Source organism: Urocitellus parryii, chromosome 2 (assembly GCF_045843805.1).
Source record: "Urocitellus parryii isolate mUroPar1 chromosome 2, mUroPar1.hap1, whole genome shotgun sequence".
Taxonomy (NCBI): Eukaryota; Metazoa; Chordata; class Mammalia; order Rodentia; family Sciuridae; genus Urocitellus; species Urocitellus parryii.
In genome coordinates this window covers 172,121,963-172,149,086 of record NC_135532.1, presented here as the reverse complement: position 1 = coordinate 172,149,086, position 27,124 = coordinate 172,121,963, and the positions used below count along the sequence as shown (strand labels likewise).

Here is a 27,124-nt window from a genome sequence, read left to right as displayed (position 1 = left end):
CTGCAGGTCCAGCCTCCCTCTCCTGACACCCACTGCCTCCCTGAAGCTGGAACACCGCTCACTGAGAAGTGTGACATTAAACTGAATGCACCTAGAACAGCTGTTAGCACTTGTAAGATGATTTTCTCCAATCAGTACAACGCACTAAGACAATGATCTGAGGTTTTTGTTGTTTTGTTTTATTTGAGGTGGGGCAACAAGAACCATTTCCCATCTAGAGGAAAGCTCCTGCCATTACTCATTCCTGGGAGAATGTTGCTCTTGAGTCCACAGAGGTGTGACCCCCTCCCTCTTCCTGGGAGGCTCTGACTCCTCAGCTGTGGTGTTCCCATGGTGTTGCCATCCTTTAAGGTTCACCCTCTGACAGGTGGGAATGGGGACAGTGCTTCTATCCCTCCTGGTCACCCTTGAACTGCCAGGAGCTGAGAATCTTGTCTCACTCCAACAAGACAGGAAAGACACATCCTGCAGCTTTATCAGCTTGTGAATCCAGGAAGCTTTTGATGTTAATTAGAAGGCTTAGGCTAGAAATATTCACCATGGGATGCCAGCTTGGGGCACCCTAGGGACAGGGGCCACAGCCTGTCCTGGTGACAGATGCTTAGCTGTGGCCACCAAGAATAAGGGCAAGCATGTTCAGCAGGCTTTGTAATGTTGGAAGAGCTCTTGTGTATTGTCTGATGTCTAGTCCCCTTGCAAAATGTTTTTATTTTTTATTATTATTTGTTCTTGACTGTTAATTATGAAAGGTAACACAATAAATATCTTTGGTAAATGGTGTCCTTTCCTTTATTTGGGGCTTTTGTGATACACATGGTGAGTCCCATTTTAAATAGCAAACATGACACATGACAAACTGGAGTGGTTGACATCTGTTATCCCCATTGGGCTGTTGAATTACCCAACATGATATTTACTAAGTTTTAGACATTTTTTGGATGCCACCCCATGTAACCTACTCCTCCACCTTGGCAAAGCAGCCGTGTGTTTTGAGTGGGTCCGATCCTGCTCCCCATTCCAGAGGTTGGCCCAAATCACAGGGAATGATTTACGAGTGAGCACGTGGCATCAGTGGATATAATTAGAATAAGGCCTCAACTTTGGTAGGTGGTTTGGAGGAAGAGAAACTCTTCTGGAGTGTGGGATTTTCATTCCTGGTTGCTTTTGATTCCTATATAATATGGCCTAAAATGTATTTATTTCTGCTCGATGGTACCTTTGCAAAGGTTTCTTGATTGTCCTACAACCTTGGAGGACTTCCAGAGTGAACTGCCTAAGATGCAGACCGGGTCAGGGTGCTCCCTTGCCCAGGGCCTCCTGCATCCTCCACTGACAGCCGCAGCTCATAGCATCAGCCAGACCCCGGGGCATGTGGCTCTGGCCCACTGGCATTGCTCACCAGCCGACCCCCAAGTGCTAGCCCTCTGTCCACCTGCTGTTTCTTAAACACACCTGTCCTGCTTACCTCCACTGCTTTGCTCATGATTTCCCTCCTCCTGGAGCTCTGCTTTCCTTCAGCTGCCTGAGGTCTTCTGTTTAGACTGCCATAATAAACTACCAAAGACTGGCAGCTTTCAAATGGTTAAAAATTTCTTTCTCACGGTTCTGGAGGTTGGAAGTCCCATATCCAGTTGCCAGCAGATCTGGTGTCTGGTGAGGACCTGCTTCTTTCATGGATGGCCATCTTCTCATGGTGACCTCACCCACTGGGGCAAGGGGTCTCTCGGGCCTCTCTTGTAAGGGCATGATTCCCACTTAGGAGGCTCCATCCTCAAGACTTAATCACCCCAAAAGTCCCACTTTCTAATGCCATCATATTGGACATTAGGATTGGATACATGAATGGGGTGCTGTAGTTTGGATTGGAAATATCACCCGAAGGCCCCTGTGTTAAAGATTCGGTCACCAGCCCAGGGCAGTATTGAGAGTTGGTGGAACTTTACGAGGAAATTAGACCATTGCCCTTGAAGGGGATATTGGGACCCTGACCCCTCCTCTCACTGCTGCCTGGCTCCTGAAGTGAGCAGTTTGTTTTACTACATGCTCCTGCTATAATATGTGGTGCTGCCAAGAGCCCCCAGCAATAGGGCCATGTGACCATGGACAGGAACCTCTGAAACTCTGAGCCAAATAAAACTTTTCTCCTTCCAAGTTGACTTATATCAGGTTTATACCGCAAGGAGGGACCAAACATTAAATCATAGCACCAGACAAATACCTTCCATCTCCTCTGGCCAGCTTTTCCTCACCCTTCCCTCTCCCCATCCTCTTGGGTCCCACTGTGTCATCTTGTAGTCAGTTCCCCCAGGGGAGGTTATGTTCAGTGAGGCTGTTTCCCACTCAACTGGCACAATCCCTGGCACAGAAGGAGTGTTAACCATGCAACAGGAGCATGGATGGGACAGGACACTTCCAGCTCACTCTTTGGTTTGTTTGTTTGTTTTGGTATTGGGGATTGAATCCAAGGGTCCTTTACTACTGAGCCACATCCCAGCACTTTTTATTTTTTATTTTCAGACAGGGTCTCACTAAGTGGCATAGGGCCTTGCTAAGTTGCTGAGGCCGGCCTTGAACTTGCCATCCTCTGGTTCAGCCTTCTGAGTCACTGGGATTATAGGCACATGTCACTGTGCATGGCTCCAGCTCAATCTTGAAGAAAATGTTCATTAGCTTGATTGCGGCTATGGTTCACATGTTTACCCATGTCCGAACTTGTCAGACTGTACATTTATATATTATATATATGATATATAATATATAATGTATATACTTATATATTATAGATATATAATCTACAGTTGGCCGATTATACCTTAATAAAGCTGTGTTTTTTTTAAGTGTGTGTATTGGTGAACTATCATGTAGGGACTTCAACCTTGGAGGAGGTGTCCTCTTGAGACAGTCCTAAGACAGATCTAGAGAGGACAGGCACACCTCCACGTCCTTCTGCTGGAACTCTGCATTAGGATGAAGGTTTTCTGAGGTTGGCTGTGGGGAAGCCAGCTGGGAACGGGCTGCTAACCTGAGAGCAGCCAGGTTCAAAGCACACTGAAATCACCTGGGGAGGTCTATCTATCACTAATGCCTGGGTCCCACCCCCAAGTATTCCAAGGGTTTGGTGGGTCTGAGAATGGGGCTTACTTAAACTCCCAGGAGTTCTAATGTGCGGGGGAACTGGAGAACCACTGTGTTAGTTAGGGGTTTGGCTCTTCAGGGTCAAGCCCAGCTCAGATCACTGTCCATGCCTTCCCTTGATAGTTAGACATCAAGTCTGTTATGTATAAGAAGTCTTGGTGAGCTCTAAGCCTCCTTGTGAAGGTGATTAGACATCCAGGTGGCATCAACACCAAAACCACTGGAGAGGTAAGTCTTTTGGATAGCTTTGCCTCTGATCAAGGACCTCTGGCCCCTCCTAGCTGCTGGGCAAATTCTAAGGCCAGTAGGTGGCGCTGTCTCCTATGGCTTGCAGAAGAGACACCTTCCAATGCAGCTGTTCTTTTAAAGGGCTTGTTGTAATGGTTAACTTTTATTGTACCAATCTAAATAATTTTCCTCTTGATTTTTTTTGGTCTCTTCATTCTCACTCTTTTTCCAGGGAAACATGTTACTTGGTTTAATCTTGTTGACATATTTGCATCATTTTTACTGGATCATCAGAGGTAACTTTTATTAGTCTCATAAATGTAAGTATTTGTTTACTTATTCATGGTGCTGGGGATTAAACCCAGGGACCCAGACATGCTATGCAGGAGCTCTACTACTGAGCTACACCCCCAGCCTCTATAACTGTTAAGTATAAATAATGTCATATGGGTGGTACAGAAAATTTGGTACAATTGTTCAGTAAATCAAATTTTTATTTTGTGCTAAGTTTACAAAATAAAAAAGGACCTAAATAAATTTTTATTGAAAAATTCTTTAGTTAAGCTAAAACAAAAAGGCTTTGCTCAGGTGAGCAAGGTCCCTGGGATGTCCCCCTGAGCATTCTCTGAGAATTCTGATTTGTTGTCAATTGACGACAACCTACAGTGCAAAAAAATAAGGTTGAGGAAAGAGGCTGAGGAGAGCCTGAAGCACTATGGGGGTCTGCTCTTCACCCTCAGGGCTGGGAAATGTGCTCTTTGATTTCAAAGGCAGGAGCTTGGGGGTAAACCGTTAAAGGCCTCATCATTCCTTCAGGCCTGGAAACATTTTCTGAGCAGCACAATCATGACATGTGGACCAGTCAGGAGATACTCTGCTGCTTCCAGAAGAGAGAGAGAGAGCTTGAAAACCAGCAACAATAACAGCATACTCTGGATTGCTCACTATATGCCAGGGACAATTCTTAGTGCCTCAGGTATCTTAGTGCCTTTAATTCATTCTCATGATAAATATGCAGTAGGTACTATTTTTATCCCTGTTCACTAGTTAAGTGAATAGAGACAAGTACCTTGTCCAAAATCACATAGTTGGCAGCAAATGGCTCAGCCAGGTTTTGAGCCCAGGCAGTCTGACTCTATTGTCCACCTCTGTGTCACTTAATGCCAAATTTATTAAGAGAAAGGATATGCCAGTGGTCAACAAGGATAATAGTCATGTATTTGAAACTAAGAGTTTCTTAGTTTCAAATACATGACTATTTATTCCTCTATTTCTTAGGCCTTGGTGGCTGAAATAGAGCAATAGATAGAACATGGTCCTTATCCTTCTGGAATTCACATGTTAATGGGCCTGTAGTTCCCAAAGTGAAAAATCCATGCTGTTCAAATTTTGCAAAGTAGTCTCCCCATTAAAGTTATTCATCTAAAATTGCCTGTAACATGCCTGTTGCATGTTATTTATTAGCCCAGGTATGGTTTCCCTCTTTGTCTGGGGACTCCAGCTTCTCTCAGGCTCTCCAGTTTCCTACCAGCTGTAGTGTCCTGCCTCCACGTGGCGATGGGAGGAATCCTCAAAGTTTCTTTTCTTTTGGTGGAGACAAAAAGCTCTCCCTACTGGGTCCAAGCCAAAAACTTCAACCTCCAGTGGACTGGCATGAATACCCGGCCCATCCTTTGATTGCTTTTATCAGCCAGCCCCTTGCTGATCTGAGTGTCCTGAAGGAGGACCCTCTGTCTAATTTCTCCTCTATGGAGAAAGGCCTCCACAATATTTATCAAGAATGGTGGCCCTGTTTCAATGATATGACATCCTAGAGGAAACAATGTCTTAGAATATGGAAGCAAATCGATAGAAACAGAGCTATAGAAAGTATCTCTCTGTAGCCCAAAGTAAGAGTCTTTACCATTTTCTTACTGAAGATAATTTACTTGTACAATATGCTCCAAATGGTGCATAATTTTCATTCCATCATATAACATTTGTTGTTTTCCAAGGATATTTTAAATTTCTGTTATTATCCTAGGTCTCAATTTTTTTTTTTTAAATAAGATCCTTGAAGTGTAAATACAAAAGACCTTTGGACAATGGCCCCCACCTGAATATTATCATCAAGCAGTATCTATTTCTGCTCATATGTTTTTCTGATAATTCCTTCTCCATCCCAACCAAAGTGATAATCCAGTTCCTCCCAGTGATGCCGCTCCAAGGTCTCCACCTATCTGCATCCGCCCAGGAGAAAGTTAAAGAGCATGAACGACCTTGTAAAAGAGGTTTTTGTGTCTCTCATCTGGTATGAATGCACCTCATGTGCCCCCCACATCACTCTGCCCAAGATTTGGTCTCAGGACTATGACCCAGCACACGGGGGGAGGCATGAACAGATGTTTGGACTCTGTTCCTCTCCCTCCCCTTCCCTTACCCAGTTTTCTCATCCTTGGAGATTTGGCACACACATCACTGTGTACCCTCACCCTGGAGTGGTATCTGGCATAAATATTCACCCCAATATTTGCAGAATAAATGAACACTTCTTTAAGTGACCACTGTCAAGGATTGAGAATTACATCAGAGATATGATCACTCCATAAAAGCCTCAAGAGATAAGGGCCAAGTCCTTGAAGAGCAAGGAAGAAAGCATTCTGTTGGTGGTAGTTCACTCATCTAAAGATGAGTAAGGACCAGGCACAATGGTGCTTGCTGCAATCCCAGTGACTAGAGAGGCTGAGGAAGGAGAATCACAAATTCAAGGCCAGCCTCCACAATTTGGAGGCCCTATCTCCAAATAAAAATTTAAAAGGGATGTAGTTCAGTGGTAGAACTCCTGGGTCAATCACAAGTATAAAAAAATAAAATAAAATACAAGGCGCGGGGTGGGGCCTTCCATGGAGAAGGGACAGGAGGTACAAAGGTGAGAATGTGTCTGTGAGCCTGGGAGTGGGCCAGGCTATGAAGGGCCTCAGGAGTTGCTCCCTCCTCTGATTCCTGGTCTACTGATCTTCAGTTGTTGCAGGTGTGTGCTCTGCCTGCTCATCAGAACAACTATAATTAGCAAGGCGTTTCCTCGAGCCCTGTCTTCTGCTGTAGAGGAACTCTCTGGTGCCCCTGTGGTCTCTGGAAGGAGAGGTCCTGCAGGCTCCAGTTACAGCTGCGTGCCTCTGTCCTCCAGCTGCATCTGGAAGACAGTGATTTGGATGGTCTAATTTGAGCCAGAATCCTGTAGCTGACTACATTGTTGCCTATTGATCTAGGGTTGAAAGGCACTGTGTTTGCTGTCAGTGAAGATTGAATTGTGATTTAGGAATGAACTCTGCAAGGAGACCCATAAAACTTGGAGCCCCACATAGCTAAAGGCCTGCTGTGACCCTGTGTCACATGACTTAGAAGAGTAGTGGTCAAAGCTACGAATCATCTGGATCCACCTCCCAATTTAGGAAACAAAAGGCGGATTCAACGAACATTTACAGAATATCTAGTATATGTGAGGCATTTTCAGATGTATTTGCTAATTTTTTGCAGTACTGGGGATTGAACCTAAGGCCTTGCATATGCTAGGCAAGTATTCTACCACTGAACCACATCCCAAGCCCTTTTTACCATTTTTTTTTCTTTGAGACAGAATCTTTCTGAGTCTCCCAGGCTGGCCTTGAACTTGCAATCCTCCTGCCTCAGCCTTCCTAGTTACCTGCAAATATAATCATGCCCCTCCAATGCCCAACTCTACTTGCTAATTTAGCCTGTACATATGTTCTGAAATAATTACAGAAAAGACCAATTATTATTATACGAGAAACATTGTTATACTTTAGAGCACATTAGGATTTTATATTTCTTTTAAATATACTCAAATTGTGTTAAAACTCTGTCGTAGTCATACTAAAGATCAGAAATTCCTCTCAAAATGAGGCCACTGTAAAACAGTAGAAAGCACCAGGGAGACAGGAATTCTTGGCACTATTGTTTATCATCACCTGTGTGCAAATGGGGAGAATAAGGCATGCTTTATGGTGCTGAGTTGTGGGAACTATAAATACCTGGTGGGGCACCATCTTTTGGTCCTCTCTGAGTGTGGTGACTCTTTCAGTAGTGTTTGTCCTTTGTGAGGTTCCTGGAATCTATACCCATGGAAGTACTATAGAAGACATTGGCCACTAAATCGGAGGATGGGAGGAAGTCTATACCTGCCTAACACCTGAGCTGACTACTAATGCTTGACTGATAGCAATACTCCCATGAGATGAACTTCTTATTTAACTGCTTATTTTTTAATTGACACACAAATATTTTACACATCTGTGGGGTGCCATGTGATGTTTTAATACATATATACATTGTGTAGAGATGAACTCTTGACATTGTCCTATGGGTCAGTGGTGACTGCTCCTATGTTTTTTTGAGTTATCTAGGGCCGAGTGTGGTCTCTGGGAGAATTGTGAGTCTGAACTTGTAGCTGAACCCAAGAAAAAGCTCTGGTGAGCACGGCAGGCATCATGCTTTACTGTAGGGCCTCTGAAATGTTGCGGGGGACAGGGACCAGATCTCCACTAAAGCTGGGAGAAGAAAAACTATCAAAGGATCTCGGTTTTCATGGACTGAAGAATTTGCTGTGATTGATGATTAAATAATAGAGGTGGATTAGCATGGGAGCTGATGGAAGCCCTCGGGACATCGTTTAAAGAAGAAAGGTGATATTTTCAGAGTGTACCCACAAAACAGTCTTCCCACAGAGAGAGCATGTTCAAACAGGACTCGCACCCTCTATTTAAGGGCAGTGGTTTTTTGAAGAACAATTTTTACTTGGTAGATCAGGTTATGTACATCAGAACCTGCTGCCAAGCGCTGAACACATTTGACTTTACCAGTAGTAATTACAGAGGCAGCTCTGGCAGGGACCAAAGCTTTCGCTCTCTAGACGAGCAAACTGAGGGCCTGAGAGCTAATTGACGGCACTGAGGACTGGAACTCAATTCTGATCCTGGGGGGAGATTCCTAGTGCTCTTCCACTAGTAATTGAATACGAGGGGCCATATTTTACAAAAGGAACAGCAGCCATGTAAACAGGCCCAAGTTGGGTCCCAGGCTGGCAGGTGACTCTTAGCTTCCTGCAGACCTGGTTCTGGAACAGCTGCTCAGCCTCCATCTTCTACCCCACCCTCAACATGCTCTCCCAAGAAGGGTAAGGGGCAGAAGCTTGTCCTGCCATTTAAAAGGCTTCTGAACAGCTACCCGAGCACTGTCTTAAGGGCCACTGTCATCCCACTGTTACCCCAAGGCACTGGAGAGAGGTGAGGTGCAGGGAAGAGAGTGTGGAGTAGAGGTGGAAAGGAGAATTAAAAAGAAAGTGGTTCTAAGGTGGCCAAGGGAAAGAGGGGGAATGCTGGCTCAGCCTCCAAGAGCATTCTCTCCAAATGGCTTCCTTGTGGTCTTCAGATATCTGTCTCTGCTCTGAGCTCAGGGCCTCTGTCCTCTCACTCCAGGTCTGTGTCATTTCTCTCCCAGCCACAGCTACATGGACTATACCTGTTCTGTGTCCCTTCTCCATCTCTTGATTACTCCTTTAATCCTGACCTTTAAGTCTCTAAACATGATTGACTTAAACATGTGTGTGCGCACGCATGCACACACACACACACACACACACGCACACACTTAGCTGTTTTCATTCACTGTATTTTTTGCTGAAATAACTGGAAAAGAATCTCCACTCTTTAGTGCTTTGGAATAACTTGTAGGAAAAGAGAAAATCTGATTGTTTTGCTGGAGTGGAAAGGAGGCATTTAGAAAAAGACTCCAGCAGAGACTTCCTCTGAGCCTGAGTCCTGCTGATGATTTCAAAGAAATGTTTCCTAAAAAGAAAATAAATAAATAAATAAAAATATCTTAACCTTTACTGTTTTTAAATATTTCAGTTCATAGGATCTGAAAACATACATTTCCTCTGGAATACATAATCTTAAAAATATTCTCCAATCTTAACCTTTGACAAATTGCTCTCAGAAAGATATAAGTAATGAGCATTTTCAGATTCGCTAATTAAATGGAAGAGGTTGAAAACACATGGCTTAGTTACCAAGGGTGTGTTAGCTACTCCATAAATAAATTAAAAATGCCAGTGTGTGCTTAATAGAATCAGAGAAATATGACAGTTCTGTAATTAACAGCTACGTTTGTGCATTAAAAGCAACAAACAGAAACACCTTGCCCAAGGGATGAAATGTTCTATCAATACACACTTGGCATTCCATCTCTTAATGTGAAATTCCACTGTCACACTTAGCATAACCACAGTGTGCAAGTGTAACCTAAAAATAAACAAAGATTACTGAGGATCTTCTGCATGCCAGTTCACATAATAAGCTATTTTCACTGACAGGAAGCCTGGTGTGTTCATGGGGCTTGTCATCTGCCATCTCCAGTGTTCATCTATTATCTGGATGTCATTGTCTTCCTTCCTTCCTTCCTTCTTTCCTTCCTTCCTTCCTTCCTCCCTCCCTCCCTTCTTCCCCTCCCCTCCCCTTCCCACCCCTCCCCACTCCTCCCCTTCCTTTTGTTGCCCTACTGAGGATTGAACCAAGGAACTTGCACAGCCTGGGCAAGAGCCACACCCCAGCACCCCCACCCCTTTTAAAAAATAATTTTATTTCAAGACAGGGTTTCATTAGGTTGCCCAGCCTGATCTCAAACTTGAGATCCTCCTGCCTTAGTCTTCCCAGTAGCTGGGATTGCAGGCATGTGCTGCAGGCTTCTGGGGTCACTTTTAGGACTGTCCTCAGCAGTCCTGGGGATTATTGTCCTAACAAATAGACAATAGTGCATGAGGAGAGAAAAACTGTCAGAACATTTTCCTATAAAAAGAGTATAATCTGGTATTTTTTCTAATAAAAAGTTAACCTCGACATTAAATTGTATCCATATTTCATAGGCCAATAATTTGTCATATATTTTAAGTATATTTTCTATGTATACATGCTATATACACACTCACATAGACACATTTTTTTTTTTCAGCTCTGGGCAAGCACTCTACCACTAACTAAGCTGCATCCCCAGCCCTAAACCTAATAATCCCTGCTAAAGATTTTGTCATTTATTCATTTTGGGTATAAACTCAAAAGAACTGAAGGCACTCACGCTCATAGCCGCATTATTCACAGTAGCCAAAAAGGAGAGAAAACCCAAACATGTCCATCAACAATGACACTGATACTGTTCATTTCTTATACAAAGCTCAGGTGTGACTAGTAAAAGAGTAAGTTAAGAATATTACCTAGACTAGGGTGAATACTGTGCATTATTATTTCTATCTTTTTCAACTTTTTCTCTTACATATTAAACTGAAGATATATGTCAGAATCTTTTTTTTTTTTTTTTAAATATTGGGGATTGGGCCCAGGGTCTTGTGGAAGCCAGGCAAGTACTCTACCACTGAACTACATCCCCAGACCTTTTTTTCAGGGAGAGGGGTTACTGGTGTTTGAACCCAAGGGTGCTTAACCACAGAGTGACATCCCCAGCATTTTTTTTTAAATATATATAGGGCTGGGGATGTGGCTCAAGCGGTAGCGTGCCCACCTGGCATACGTGCGGCCAGGGTTCGATCCTCAGCACCACATACAAAGATGTTGTGTCTGCCAAAAACTAAAAAATATATATATATATAAATTCTCTCTCTCTCTCTCTCTCTCTATATATATATATATATATATATATATATATATATATATATATATAGATAGATAGGGTTTCACTAAGTTATTTAGGGTCTTTCTAAATGCTGAGGCTAGTCTTGAACTTTCAATCCTCCTGCTTCAGCCTCTAAGACCTTGGGATTGTAGGCATGCACCACCATACCCATCTCCCCAGACCTTTTATAAATTTTATTTTGAGACAGGGTCTTGCTAAGCTGCCCTGGCTGACATTGAACTTATTATCCTCTTGCCTCAGCCTTCTAAGTCACTGGTATGTGACACCACATCCAACAGTGCATCAGAATATTTAACCTGGGCTATATAAAATAATTGCTCATTATGACAACTCACTATAGAAAAGATACAAAACTCAATAATTAAGTAGGAAAGTTTTAACTAATCTGATATTTAAATTTTTTTTTTAGTTGTAGTTGGACACAATACCTTTATTTTATTTATTTAATTTTATGTGGTGCTGAAGATTGAACCCAGAGCCTCATACATTACTAAGCAAGCATTCCACCGCTGAGCCACAGCCCCAACCCCTAAACTGATGTTTTAAGTGTTGTTTTGTTATTGTGTTTTGGGGGATCCAGGGCCTTGAGCATGCTAGGTAAGTGTCCTACTACTGAGCTACATCTCAGCCATAAGTTTTTTTTTTAATGATGAAAAAAAATATGATATAAAAATATATAAAAATGCATATTATAAAATTTACCATTTTAACTATTTCAAGTGCCCCACTTATTTGTTTTTGAGGTACTAAAGACCAAACTCAGGATCTTACACATGCTGGCAAGTGCTCTGCTGAACTGTAATCCCAGACCTTAAGCTTACCACTTGGTGTTACTAAGTCCAGTCTCCACATTGTGCAACCATCACCACCATCCATTTTCAGAACTTTTCCATGATCCCAATTGAAACTCTGTTACTCCATTCTCTCTTCTGTTGTACTTTCTGTCTCTATCAATTTGCCTATATTAGATATTGTATATGCAGAATCATATAATGTTTGTGCCTTTGGGTTGAGTTTATTATACTTAGCATGTTTTCAAGGTTTATCCATGTTATAGCATGTGTCAGAATTTCATTCCTTTTTAAGACTGAATACTAGTCCATTGTATGTATATACATTTTGTTTAGCCATTCATCCATTCATGGACACTCTTGGGTCATCTCTCCCTTTTGGCTATTGTGAATAACGCTGCTACAAAAATGGGTGTACACATAATCTGCCTTCAATTCTTTTGGATACACACTAAGAACTGGAGTAGTTGGATCATATGCTAATTCTAGAGAAATTAATCATATTTAAAAACTAACAATAAGAAGCATAAATTTTCTCTGCGTTTTCCTTGTTCCAACCCTAAGAATCAAACTGATCCAACCAGCAGCCTTCCTTGAGCTCAGCAGCTCAGCAGTGATCAGACATGGAATGTGCCTGAGGTAACCACAAAGAATAGTGTTTCTGTAGCTATGGGAAGTATTGCCTGTCCCCTGCCTGAAGGGGAGTCATCAGTACAGGTCAACTTGCAGAGAGGGAGAACAGGAGGACATAAAGTACTGAAAGGCATCTCCGCTCTCAGGCTTATTTAAAAGAATGAGGGGTGGTTCTTAGGGAAAAAGGCACAGAAAGCAGAAGCTCAGAATTAGAAAAGGTACCTCCATACCTGTTTTCAGATAATGGAGTGTGGATCACTCAGGATTCAGTGGCTTATGTCAGGTCTAGGCAGGTTGGGAAGCACCAGGTGAGGCAAGGAGGGGGCAGGTGAGAATGACAGCAGGGACAAGTTGGATCATAGTACCTTCCAGGTGTAATGAAGATAAATGGTGGTCTGGTTGGATGTGGGATAAAGTGAGATATTTCAACAGTTAGGAAACACCCAATCTGGGGTAGAGAAGTGCCCAGAAGATCTGACAGTACAGGGCCTAAACTTAAACAATGCCTGGCATATGCAAGTTATTACTGCACTTATTAATGCAGTGTTTACACAGTTTCTAGGACCAGACTCCCCTTCCATCTAATCCACCCCACACATTCCTGCCAGTCAAATGTTTTTTAAATCATTTGGCACATGATGTCTCCCGGTTCAAACTCTTTCACTAACTTCTCGTTATTTATAATCACTGCTTCTCAAACTGGGGTGAGTAGCCCCAAGGCCACTGCTCTGAGGGGCAGGTAATCTCAAGATAAACTGGGGGTAGCTCCTGTAACATCAATTTTCTCGAAAAAGAGGACAAATTTGACCTTTACCTCAGAGTGGATGTAATAGCACTCCATGATATTTGTATGAGATTTAAGAATGAAATGCGGGCCTTCAGTGAAACTGGGGGTGTCTGCTATGGTCTGTTCCATCTTTGTCTCCACACACCACACTACAAAAATACCTTTATTTACTCCAGCAATGGACACCACCTTGCTAGTCTGGGAGGTGAGGGTGGGCTCAAATAAAGATCCAAGCTTCTCATGCTGGGCAGTTAGGACACTTTTCTACGTGCCTCTCCAGCTGGTTCCGGCTGTTTCCTGACCTGCGATGGTGAGACCCCCTTGCTCTTTACTCCTTACTGCTTCTGCTTTTAGTCTAGCCATTCAGAATTTTTGGACAAGGAATTCCAGCTGTCACTTCTTCAGGGAAGTTTGCCCCTCTGTGCCTGTTTCTTTAGCTGGGTAACACCAGGGGTTTAACGAGTTAATACAGTATAGCATTCATCACAGTGCCTGGTTAGCAGTGTCCGTGCTAGGTGTCTTATTATTACTTCCTTCTATATAAATACACTTCTTCTCTTGATATAAACAATTCCAGTCTCGACCTATTCGTCTTGATCCTGATAAATCCACTGGATCCTTTGCATGAGCTTCTTGAGAAGTCCCCCACGGCGCCCCTTATTGGCAATTTCTGATCCGGTGCAGATGTAAATGATAAGGCATCCCTTTTGAGTTTATCAGTTTGGTCACTGAAACCGCCAGTGTATTGGTAATGAAAACTGATTAGCGGCATGTTGGCTAGTCTCAAATCCTCGAAAGGGGCAAAGTGTAAATAATTGAATGGAGCCCTTCATCTGTGCCTCCATGCCCCACGTGTTCCCCTTCCCCCCCACCCAGAGCTTAACTTTGCTGCTGCAGGCACGGCTACCTGGGGCGAGGCCGGGGTTGGAGGTGCAGCTTTGGGAGGATGAGACGGATAAGGCAGGTTCGCGCCATACCTGCTCTCCTTCTTTAAGTCTAAAGCCGCCTTTGGCCCAAGTAATCGCCGCTCGCCTAATGGAATGTGCATACCCACCCCCCTTCCCTGGCTAAAGCGCCGGAGCGAGCCCCTCTACCCAGTAGCCCCGAACCCCGACTCTTCAAGTGCGCCGGAAGGGATTTCCACCTGGGCGCCCGAGGGCCTTTGCGTCCTGGGTCGGTCCCGGAGCTGGGCGGAGCTGGTCCAGCCCGGAGCTCGCCCCGCCTCGCCCCGCCTGGCCGTAAGCTGACCGTGTGGCTGTCGGGCGGGGGCCTGGCAGGGAGAAAAGGGGAGGAGAAAGGAGGGGAGGAAAGTGGAGCCTGGCGGGCCGGAGGGAGGAAGGGAAGGGGCGGAGGCGAAGTGCAGAGTGTGCCGGCGCGCGGGGGAGCCTCAGCGCGGGGCGCGTCCGGGAGCCCAAGTCGCGAACGCCGCGCGGAGCCAGTCCCTCCCCTGCCCAGAGCAGCCTGCACGGGCTGTCCCGAACCGCAACACCCGGACGTCCCGGCCTGCCATCTAGGACAGCGGCGACCGGGAGACTCGGTTGCGAGCGCTGCGGGAGGGATGGTGGCGACCCGGCGCGGGCCAGCGCAGCCGCCCCTTCCTCTCGCTCGGCTGTGGGCGCCTTGAGTCCGAACTGCGAGCGGGGCATGAGGCTGCGGCCCCCGGCCTTAGGCCCCCGCGCCCCGGCCCCCGCCACGCGACCCTGCGGAGTTTGTCGCCCGCTCCGCCGCTGAGGCCGGGCGCCCCACCATGCCGCGGGCCCCGGCGCCCCTGTACGCCTGCCTCCTCGGGCTTTGCGCGCTCGTGCCGCCGCTCCCAGGTAAGCCGCGCCTCCAACTGAGTGGAAAGAAACTTTGTAAGCGCACACAGAGCCAGTCCGCGTTTCCGAGGGGCCGCTGCGGGGGCGTTGCCCCAGTGGAGGGTGCCCTCGGGGCACTCTCAGGTGGGCCAGCCGCCGCGGGACAGTCCCGCGGGCGCTTCTGAAATGTGTGCGTCATCCGGTGCCTGCAGCCCTGCCGGCCGACTCGATCTCCTGTCCCTTCCCTGGCCGAGGAGGAGCCTTCCCTTCCTGTGTAAACAGCCTGGCCCGTCTGCTGACCGAGCGAGCCCGCGAGCGCCCGCGCCCAGGGCGCGGGAGGGCCGCCGCCAGCTCTGCTTTGGGACCAGGGCGCTCCACTCGTGGGCACAAAGCGGCCCTTGTGGCCGATCGGGGGCGGGCGAGGAGGCGCAGAGCAATGCAGCCGGTGCCCTGGTCCCGGGGAGGTGAAGGGCAGCGGGAGGCGCGAGACGTAGGATCTTCCCTAGAACCAAAGCGTGGCACCCTGCTGACTCTGGAAGACTGGTCTCCTGGAACAGCGGGTGCACAGAACCCGATTGCGAATCCCAAAGTTTCACTGCGCCTAGGCCAACTGCCAAACCCGAGGGGAGACTGGCATCCCGAGCCACTGCCCCACTGGAACTTCCCGATCTGATTCCTTCTGCTTGATTTTATCCCGCAACTCACAAACACTTCGAGGCTCACACGGCCCTAACTATGGAGGATTCTGGATCAGGGACTGTTGAAGTAGCCTTTTCCGGACACTGCCCTGGGCTGGCTGGAGGCTGTGTGACGACTCTTAAGCTACTTTTAAGTTTTCGGAGTTGGGAGTGGCATTTAGGAGGCTCCTAGTGGAAGGATGCTCTGTTTGGCGCTGTGGGCTGCCAGACAGATAAGCTAGCCTATCTCCTCCTCCTCCTACTCCAAATCAACAAACAAACCCAGAATAGGCTGCACACTTTCTCCCTTCTCGTAGCACGTAATTGCGTGTCGGTGTGCTCCATTCACTTTCAAGCCCCAGAAACTTGGTCTGCTCTTGTGAGCCAAGTGGTTGCCTGGCTGCCCGAGGTTAGGACTGTTTTCCCCTACGGTGTCTCATTTACATGAAGGCAGTGGAGGTTTCAGTGTGAGAGTGGAGGAGGGGTCTGAACAAACAAAAACTTTGTCCAGTCTCTAATTCAAACTTCATACTGTAGCAAGGTTTCTTTTGTGGGAAAATACTCAATCCATAGCTTGGAGTAGATCACTGGAGTACAAAACCCATCTGACAACCAGGACCTATCCCTGGTGTTTTCATGGGACCCTAGAGAAATGGAGAGAGGAGGAAGATGTGGCACACATGAGCTTCTCTTTGTCAACTGTCCCTTGCTTCATGATGACTTTTCTTTAATTTGAAATTGTGACCCCCTTTAAAAAAATTTTTTTTGTAGTTCTAAGTGGACACAATGCCTTTATTTTTATTTATTGATTTTTATGAGGTGCTGAGGTTCGAACCCAGTGCCTCACCCATGCTAGGGGAGCGTTCTACCACTGAGCCACAACCCCAGCCCCAAATTGTGCCCCTTTAGCTATTGGTAGAAATTTTTCTTTAATACATTTTAGTGATGGTAGTTTTTAATTTTTTGGCAAACAAAATAACCAGCAACCCTTATTAATTTCCTCTTTTTCTGCTTTTTTTTCCTTTTGTTTTTCAATCTTGGTGTTCTGTAAAATTAAAAAGTTCAGGAACTGCTAAAGGAGATCCAAGTTCCGGTCCAGTCTGACATTCTGTGATTCTTATAAAACTCAAATATTTCCAGTTGCAAAGAATTTTTTAAAAGCATTATTTTCCACTTGCATTGTGATTCCCCATTTTCAAAATTCATGTGCATCCTCACAAGGATCTTCATTTTGCAGAGGGTCCCAAGAGGGCAAAGCCACTTGCTACTTTGCACCTGCCTTCGTTTGAGAGCAGTGGACCAGGGACCATGGCTTTTGGTCTAGTGCCCTTGATCCTACATGACCTCAACATAAGGAAAAAGCATCCAGCTTGATGGTTTATTTCCAATGCCTTCAGGGTTCCTTTTTTTTTTCCATTGCCCATCTCTATAACCACAGGCTTGTCTTCTGCCATTTCCTGTTAGAGTTGTCAGCTCCCAGGGATCAGCAGAACAGCAGCAGAGCAAGCAGAACACTGGCCACCTCTCTCTTAGTGCCCTGGGACCCCAAAAGGTTAGATGGACTGGTTCACCCATGTGATTTCTCCATTTCCCAATGTTACCAAGCCAACTTCAAGCTTTCTATTTTGGTCTTCCTTCCTTTTTTCTTTTCTTTTAAGCATTGCAGGTACTTTCTCCTCTGTCTTGCTACCAGGAGTTTGATTTGAACAAAAAAGTCACCCAGAGAAAGGAGAAGGTGACCTGCAGGGCCCTGCCTGCCTGGGTGTCCCTAGACCAGTGAACAAATCCAGCAGGAAACTGACCTTAGGCTCATTTTTTTTTGTTAGTTTGTTTGTGGTACTGGAGACTGAACATAGGAGTGCTCTACCACTGGTTTCCATCCCAGCCCTTTTTTATTTTATTTTATTTTTTAAATTTTGAGACAGGACCTTACTAAATTGCCAGAGCTGGCCTTGAACTTGTGATCCTCCTGCCTTAACCTGGGGAGTAGCTGGGATTATAGGTCCATGCCACTGAGCAGGGTTAAAGGGCTCATTTTAAACAAGTATTCCTTCAGGCTGACAACAATGGCCCCCTCCCCACCAGGAGTATCTTTGCTTATCCATGGCCACAAGAGTCTCCAGATGGAACCCCAAGAAGTGGTCCTCCCACAAAACCAGGGAAAGGTCTCATTGGCTTTTCCATGCCACCCTTGCTCTCTAAGAGGAAGGACTGTGCTCTTGGTCCTGCCATATGACTGCAGTCACGTTTGCTATCATAGTTTATATTTTTAAGCCATCAAATATTTCTTTTACTGAATGCCCTGAAAATTAAAATGCTCTGAATAGTAAGAGAGCCCCTCATTTTATTTAGCAGACTCACACTGGCAGTGCCCTTCCCTTCTGCCCTCACCCATCCCAGGCCTAGCGCTGGTCTGTGATGGGCTGTTGGAATTTGGCTGGATTTGCTGCTGTCTTCAGGTAACCAGGCCCAGGCTTGGCAATGGCAGGACAGTCAATGACATATGCAAACAGTGGGCTTGGTTTGTAGACTGCTGTTTACCCTATGGGTTTGCATTTTAACTTCCTCATCCTTGAGTCATGGGGGGGTGCTTTTTATAAAGGGGATTGAGGCAGAAGAGGGCAGGGCCTAATTAGCTCTAATTAGTATTCCTCTCTTGCTTGTTCTCCATGCTTATTTAGCTACTGAGGCAACAGAGAATTAAAATATCTAAGTAGTTTGGCAAAAGGCCCTTTGTACCCGCCTGCCCTGCTAACAACTTTTTCTTCTTCAGCCTGATTAAGGAAATATTCTGAGAAGTTTTAAGATATCAGTAATGTGGGACAATTTCACTGTGCTTAAATAATAGGGTCCCTTTCACAGGGCGTGTGGAGCTGGGTTTCTGGGATGGGGCCTTTCCACAGGTATTTTCATTTGGCCAGGCTGGGGGCTTTGGAAAGCCGATGGCCATCCTTTGTTTTCCTTCCTTCCAGTTGGAATGGGATTAGTGGGCTTTCAGACCCCTTTATTTATAAGCATCCATTTGTTGGTGAGGCTTCTTGCTTGCAGGGCCGTGGGGTGAAGATCCGTGCCAGGACAGGTTGACTCATCCCCTGTGGCTGGTGCTTTGGGGGTGCCTAGATATGCTGCCCTCTCCTTGCAGGATCCCCTCCCGACCTCAGCTGAATTGTTTAGAGGTGGTCTCTTGTAGAGTTGGGATGGACTCATGCACTTGACCCTAGGTACTCTCAGCTCTCAGAATGATCCTATTGAAACTTTAGTCAGATTGTGTTGCTGTGCTTAAAACTTTCTGGTGGCTTTGGGAAGTCCTCACATGGGAATGCTTACCCTTCTGCCGTGACCTTTCACTACTGTCCCCTCAGGCACTTCACTCCAGCAGCCTGTGCCGCCTCTGATCTTCTAGCAGCCAGCCAGGTCCCCAGGGCAGGCCCTTCTACTTCCTCCATCCCCAAAACCTCTTCTCAAGTGTTTCCTGCTCAATCACTTGGTATCCCCAGCCTTTACCAACCAAAGCTGCCACTTCCTGCGTCAGCCTCTTGCTTCCTATCTCCTTTCCTTCCTCTGTCTGCCTCTTAGCACTTCTGCTGTCTAATGTGCCTGTTTATCTGCCTGCCTATGAGCAAGCTGAGGGAGGGCTACGTGACTTGCCCAAGGTCATCAGTGCTGAGCACTCTATCAGTTCCCCACACACTCCACATCTGTGGTTTCAATGGCTTTATAAAAAAGTCCTAAAAATTTAGAATGGTTTCAGATTTATAGGAAAGCTGAGAATATCATAGAGTTGCCATTAGCATCCTCCATCAGCGTGATGCGTTTGTTGCAGTTATGAACTACATTGATAATACTCTCATTAACCTAAGTCCACTTTTATTCAGATTTCTTTAGTTTTTACTTTTTTTTTCTGTTGTAAGATCCTATTTAGTATACCATGTGGGGTTGTCATGTCTCCTTGGGTTTCTCCTGACTATGACAGTTTCTCAGTCTTTCCTTGTTTTCAATGGCCTTGACAGGTTTTTATTTTATGCTCTTTCTTTTCCTTCTTTTTTCTATCTATTTTTGGTGCTGGGGATTGAAGCCAGGGCCTCATGCATGCTAGGCAAGACCTCTACCACTAAGCTACATTCCCAGCTAACCTTGACAATTTTGACAAGTATTGGTCAGTTATTTTGAGGACTGTGTCCTATTAGGGTTCAGCTGATGTTTTTTTTTTTTTTTTTTTTTCTCATGATTAGATGGAGTTATTGGTTTCTAGAGGAAGACCATAGAGGTAATCAATGGCCTCTTTTTCAATTAATTTTTGAATACGCAACATACATACTTCTTAAAAGTATAACTAGGATACAGTGAGAAGCCTCTCTTCCTCCTTGTTGTCCATTAGCTCAGGATAGTCCCCTGATGATTGCGTTCCCTGCACAGACGTTCTCTGTTAGGTTCCTTTTGTAAGTATTTCTATGCACATGTTACAAATATCTCTTATCTGTTTTCATTCAAAAGTAACAGTAAACATACTGTTCTACATCTTGCTTTTTATTTTTAATTTGGCAATATATTGGAGTAAGCTTTGTCTTACATGCCATGCCCATTCTCATTTATATAGAGAATCCATACAATGGAATACTTACTATACGGTATTGAATACCATACAGTACATGAATTGCTGTTTTAAAGATGGAAATCAGGGCTGGAGGCGTGGCTCAGCGGTAGCGCGCTAGCCTGGCATGCGTGCGGCCCGGGTTCGATCCTCAGCACCACATACCAACAAAGATGTTGTGTCCGCCGAGAACTAAAAAATAAATATTAAAAAAAAAAAAATTCTCTCTCTCTCTCTCTCTCTCTCTCTCTCTCTCTCTCCTCTCTCACTCTCTCTTTAAAAAAAAAAAAAAAAAAATAAAGATGGAAATCATATTTGTAAAGCCAATATTTCTGGTTGGCTGGCAGGAGTCTGATATTCAGAAAGGCAGTCTCAGATGGGAACTGATTGAGGTGGAAACTTCTTAGGGCATACTTGTAGCATGGTAATATCTTTGGACATATGGTTATTTAGTTGTTAGATTCTACACTGGAAATCTTTTGTGTATTGTGTGACAGATGTATGTGGCATAGTTCAGGCATGGGGACAAGCACTTCAGTGGTTTGCCACCTTCAAGGCAAAGGGTTGACATTCCAGGTTGACATCCACTTCAGTACTCACTTTTTATCCCATTGAGTGTTTTGGATCAGGCAACTCCGATGTATGCTTGAGTGTAGTTTTCTGACCTTGGACATGTGGGGTGGGACAGAAGTGGGAGAGGCTGAGTGGAGGGAGGCCAGACGGGAGGCTACTGCAGGAAATTAGACCAGAGGGCTGGCTTGAGCTGTTGGCACTGGAGAGGGCAGGCAGGAAGGGTTGGATTAGGAGAAACATTCCATACATCTTGAAGGAATGATCAGCCGGACATGGTGGCTGCCTGGATATGATTGATGAAAGAAAGGGGCAAGTCAATGAGTTTCGGAAGTAGAGCATATTTTTAGATTATAGTTTACAGTAAACCCCAGACTTCAGATCCTCAAAGCCAGAGGGCCACAGGGAATTGAAGCTGAGCTGGGAATAGCCGTGGTGCAAAACAGCAACCAAGGAAAGATGTGGCTGCCATCTGGGCTACTAGCGCCTATCTCCATGACCTAGACACAACACTCTGACATTTGTGAACTCCAGCTGCTCAGCTTTTTATTCATTGCTTCCTTTTCAAACCGCTTATTGGCGCCGAGTGACTCATCTAGCCAAATCCAAAGTCTCTGAAATATTAATAGGTGGAGAGAGGAGAGATGCCAAAGGGAGTAACTTTGGCCCTAGGACACACATCAGCACAGCCTGTGGTCCTGGAGCTCCTGTCTGGTACCTGGTAACTGGCACATGGTGAGCTCTGGGAAGCAGGGCCTGGGGCTGTGTATTTGTGAATCTCCAGCCTCCTCCAGTCCAGTGCTCAGCATTTAGGATGTACTTGGTGCGGGTGTCTTGAATTTGAATCAGTCCCAATAGCAATAGGGCGATTGTTTTGAGGGCTGTAAAACTTCTTTATTATTGTATGTGAATATAGAATAATAATAGAAATAATTAATAATGCACTATCACTTAAGTTTTTTAGTTTTTCAATATGTTTCATACCAGTGTCTGTCACATCCATTGAGCCCTTTCCATATGTGTCCCAGGTCTTTGAGGCTGGTAGACCAGAAGACTAGAGACCTGTCTGGTCTGGATTGATTAGACCTGAGGAGCTCTTACCACTCTAAGCCCTGGATCCCCAGCCCAAGTTCCCAGAGGAGGCTCTGGTAGTTAGGGAGGATTGTTTGTGAATTTATGTGGCTTTAAGCAGAGTCCTAAACTAGGCCTCTGCCCTCATATTCCTTTCTGACCAAAGGGCTGTTAGCGATCTCCTCCAGGAGCCCTGGAACTCAGTGGCCAAGGCAGCCCTGGGTGGAGGATGGTGTAGGGATTACCTGGCAGGCATCCCATTTGGGCACTTTCCATTTGTGACCTCTTCAGACCCAGGGCTCCTTGTTTCAAGGCATTACTCAGCTTTTTTCATGTTTTCATCTGTAAAATGAGGCCACTTAACTAGCTCATCTAAAACTGTTCTAGCTTCAAGGTTCTGCAATCCATTATTGATTCAGTTATTTATTTTGGTACTGGGGATTGAACCCAGGGGCACTTTACCACTGAGCTACATCCCCAGTCCTTTTAACTTTTGAGACAGGGCCTCACTAAGTTGCTGAGGCTGACCTTGAACTTGCCATCCTCCCTCCTCAGCCTCCCTAGTCATTGGGATTACAGGTGTGTACCACTGCACTCAGCTGCAATTCTATTATTTTATTGCAGTGATTTCATAGTTAAAATATGTCACAAGGGCCTGAGTTTGTATCTGATGAGGTTGAAAAAAGGAGAAGGAAAGTAACATTTTTACTAGATGTGAGTTTTTCTTCCCTCTGACAGGAAAGGGGATTTGACCCAAAAAATGGAACCAGCATTTTGAAACTCTTTTCCAGCTCAGGCTCTCGTTTTTTTTTTTTTTTTTTTTTTTTTTTTTTTTACATTTTTTAATATTCTTTAAGTAGTGGACGGACATAATACTTTTATTTTATTTAGTTTTATGTGGTGCCAGGGATCGAACCCAGTGCCTCACACATGCTAGGCAAGTGCTCTACCACTGAGCCACAACCCCAGCCCTCAGGCTCTCATTTTTGAAGGCTTATGTGCCTGTTTGGAAATCACGGAGTGGTTTCATTTTAAAACAAGAAAGGAAGAGTGGGTGAGGGCAGGCAGCAGGCCCAGCTTCCTAGTGGACTGTGCTCTGAGACCTTCTTGGCCTGTCTGGACTTGGGAGGACTCTTCCTGCTAAAGAACGTCAATGTGGGGCCATAGGTCTCAGTGGCACCCAGGAACTCTGGCTGCAGGCCTGGTAGTGAGAAGGTGTCTGAGGGATGCCTGCCCTGGAGCCCCTGGTTCACTGGGCGTGAGGCAGACGAGGGGCCCCGGGTTTAGGGTCAGGTCCCTGGCTGGTGGAAACCGCTGTTCACACCCTCTTTGGCTCACAAATCCTCCCTCTTTCCTTTCCAGCATCGCAGGCTCTGTCTATTCCTCCTCCTGTCTCAGCTGCTGTTCTTCTCCCAACTAGTGTTCCTTCCAATGCCCCTCAGGATGACACCAGTGCAGTTTCCCAGCGCATCTCACCCGCCCCTATCCTGCCCAGCGGGTTGCTTTGCCATTTATGATTCCTTTGGGTCTTACTTCTGGTGACAAAGGAGAAGCAGGAAGTTGAAATTAGCAAACTGGGGAAAGGTTAGAGTTTCCAGAGGCCTTTTTTGCCCCTCTGTTTTGATACTTCTTCTCTTTTACTGTTTAACATTTTGTTTTAAAATTATATATTCTTAATTTTTTTTCTTATTTTTTATATATTTATTTTATAATTTTTTCATATAAATTTTTGTTTTTCTCATTTTATGGAGGTATACTTGACAAATATATAGTAATAGATAATATATATTTACAATATGCAGTGTGTTTTATTAATTGTTTGTTATACTTATTGTTTCAATCAGGGATTGAACCGATAGGTGCTTAACCACTGAGCTGCATCCTCAGCCCTGTTTATTTTTTGTTTTGAAACAGAGTCTCGCTAAGTTGCTGAGAGTCTCACTAAGTTGCTGAGGCTGACCTCAAACTGACCATCCTCCTGCCTCAGCCTCCTGAGTCATTGGGATTACAATGTGATATTTTGATATAGGTATTCCTTATAAAGTTATTGCCACAATTAAGCTAATGAAAATGTTTATCACCTCAGTTATTTTTTTTTTGTGTGTGTGTGTGGTAAGAATGTTGGAATTATACTGTCTTAGCAATTTTTAAGTATTTAATATATTACCTGATGTCACCATGCTGTACAACTAACTGACTTCCAGAACTTATTCACACCATTTAAGATTTTGTACCTTTTGACCAACATCTCCCCAATCCCCACCCCCACTAGTCCCTGGTAACTAAAACTGCCTTTCTACTCTACTCTGTGCTTCTATGATTTCCATGGTTCTAGATTTCACTGTTTTAGGTATCAGTGAGGTCACACAGTGTTTGTCGTTCTGTGACTGGCTTATTTCACTTAGTATAATGTCCTCCAGATTCATCCATTTAAGGATTTCCTTCATTTTAAAAAGCTTAATAACATTCTATTATATGTATAGACCACATTTTCTTTATCCATTACATTCGCCTATGGACACTTAGGTTGATTCTGTATCTTGGCTGTAGTGACTAATGCTATGGTGAACATGGAGTATGGAGATATATATATATCTATATATATTCTCTCTCTCTCTTTAAATATATATATATATATATATATATATATATATATATATATATATATATATATTTAAAGAGAGAGAGAGAATTTTGTTTTTAAAGAGAGAGAGAGAGAGAATTTTTTTAAATATTTGTTTTTTAGTTTTCGGTGGACACAACATCTTTGTTGGTATGTGGTGCTGAGGATCGATCCCAGGCCACACTCATGCCAGGCGAGTGCGCTACCGTTTGAGCCGCATTCCCAGCCCAAGATCGGATCTCACTAAGTTGCTTAGGGTCTTGCTAAGTTACTAAAGCTCTCTTTGAACTCTTGCTTTCTGTTTTCTCATTAACAATGCACAAGGACAACCCTTTCTCTGGACCTCTATGATGCCTTTTATCTTTTGTTTTTGATAATAGTCATTCTAACAGGTATGAAGTGATAGCTTATTATGGTTTTAATTTGAATTTCCCTGATGATTAGTAATGTGGAACATTTCATGCACCTTTTGGCCATTTGTATGCTTTTTGAGAAATATCTGTTGAGATCCTTTGTCCATTTTTTAATTAGGCTATTTGTTTTCTTACCATTGACTTGTTGGAGTTCCCTGCGTATTTGGGATATTAATTCATTCTCAGATTTATGGTTTGCAAATATTCTCCCCCATACTGTTTGTTGTCTCTTCATTCAGTTGAGCGTTTCCTTCACTGTGCATGAGCTTTTCAGATTGATATAATCTTACCCTCACAGTTGAGCTTGGCTCTGGAGACCCCTTCCCAGTTAGAGGGGTGGAAGGAAGAAGACCTGCCTGGGTTTGAATTAAGTAACCTTTACCAGTGATAAAACAGTTCCTCTACAATCTTATTTTCTGTCAATTTGTCAATTTTTGGTCTTGTGGTCTGTTTTGAAATAGCATCCCCCCCCCAAAAAAAAAAAAAAAATCACTGCTGAAACCAATGTTGTGAAACTTTCCTCCTGTGTTTTCTTCTGGCAGTTTTATAGTTTTAGCTCTTTTTAACTCTTTAATCGATCTCGAGTTGATTTTTGCACATGGGGTGAGACAAGGTCTAATTTCATTTTTATGCATGTGACTATCCAGTTGTTCCAACACCATTTATTGAGGAGACCAGCCTTTCTTCTCTGTGTTTTCTTGGCACTGTTATTGAAGATCAGCTTGCCATAAGTGCATGGATTTTTTTCTGGGCTCTCTATTCTATTCCATTGGTCTATGTATGTTTTATGCCAGTACCATGATGCTTTGATTACTACAGTTTTGTAGGTTGCTTGGGGATTGAGCCAGGGATGTGTAACCACTGAGCCACATCCCCAGCCCTTTTTATTCTTATTTTTTAAAAATTTGAGACCGGGTCTCACTAAGTTGCTTAGGGCCTTGCTAAGTTACTAAAGCTCTCTTTGAACTCTCGATCCTCCTGCCTCAGTCTCCAAGTTGTTGGGATTACAGGCATGTGCCATTGTTCCTGGCAGCTTTTTATTATTATTATCATTATTTTTTTCTTTTTTGAGATGGAGTCTCATCCTGTTTCAGAGTGGCCCTGAGTTCATGATCCTCCTGCCTCAGCTTCCCAAGTAGCTGATAATGGCTTTATAGTAAGTGTATTTTGAAATCAAATAATGTGATTCATCCAGCTTTATTCTTTTTGTTTGATTGCTTTGCTTTGGCTATTTGAGGTCTTTTGTGGTTTAATGTGAATTTTAGATTTTTTTTTTTTTTACTATTTGTGTGAAAAATACTATTGGAATTTTGGCAGGAATTGCATTGAATTGTTCATGATTGTTCAATTGCATTGAACAATCTGTAGATGGTTTTTGGTGGCATGGACATTTTAACAATATTAATTTTTCTAAACTGTGAGCACAGGATATCTTTCTATTTCGGAGAGTCTTCTTCAATTTCTTTCATCAGTTTTTGTAGTTTTCAGTGTATAGAGCTTTCACCTCAATACTTAAATTTATTTCTAAGTATTTTGTTTGTTGTGGTTTTTGATGCTATCGTAAATGGAATTGCTTTCTTGATTTCTTTTTCAGGTCATTGTTAGTGCTTAGAAATAATACTGATTATCTTACAAAACATTTTCATGGTGTCTAGTGGAATTACGTAACCATCTTCTACTTTCCTATATTTTCTTCTCTACTTTCTCTAATTTTTAACTTTTCCCCCCTTACCATCTGAACCCTCTTCCTAGGGTGGTGGCCCTGGGTTTCTTTCCTTTCCATCCATCCAGTGTGCTTTTCTCCTTTTCTTTTTGCAGAAGCAATGACCAGGAGAGATCAAATAGTGCCAAGAAGACCAAATAGAACTAGTCTCATTCAGGGAATATGAATGAATGACCAGCAAGCTTTGCTCTTGGTCAAAAGTAATGTGTAGAAGTAATGGTTCAGAAAGGAAGGAAAAGACAGAGATGGTGAATCTCACCCAGGAGAGTTGTGTTGCTGGTGGTGGGTGATTGGAGGGGTGTCAGCAGTAGAAAGGGCCATGGACTTATTCTTGCCCTCACAGTTGAGCCTGGTTCTGGAGACCCCTTCCCAGTTAGTGGGGTAA

The 27,124-nt window shown here is 44.2% G+C and overlaps 1 protein-coding gene across 2 annotated transcripts in view; it reads left to right on the top strand.

The window, feature by feature from the left end:
* Positions 1-14,575: 14,575 nt before the first annotated feature.
* Itgb5 (integrin subunit beta 5) overlaps positions 14,576-27,124 on the top strand; it is a 113,650-nt gene continuing 101,101 nt past the window's right edge. For both annotated transcript variants that reach the window (XM_026394433.2, XM_026394425.2), the window contains exon 1: positions 14,576-15,092. In XM_026394433.2, coding sequence (XP_026250218.2) covers positions 15,023-15,092 — 70 coding nt within the window. In that variant the 5' untranslated portion in view covers positions 14,576-15,022. The remainder of the gene's footprint in view (positions 15,093-27,124) is intronic.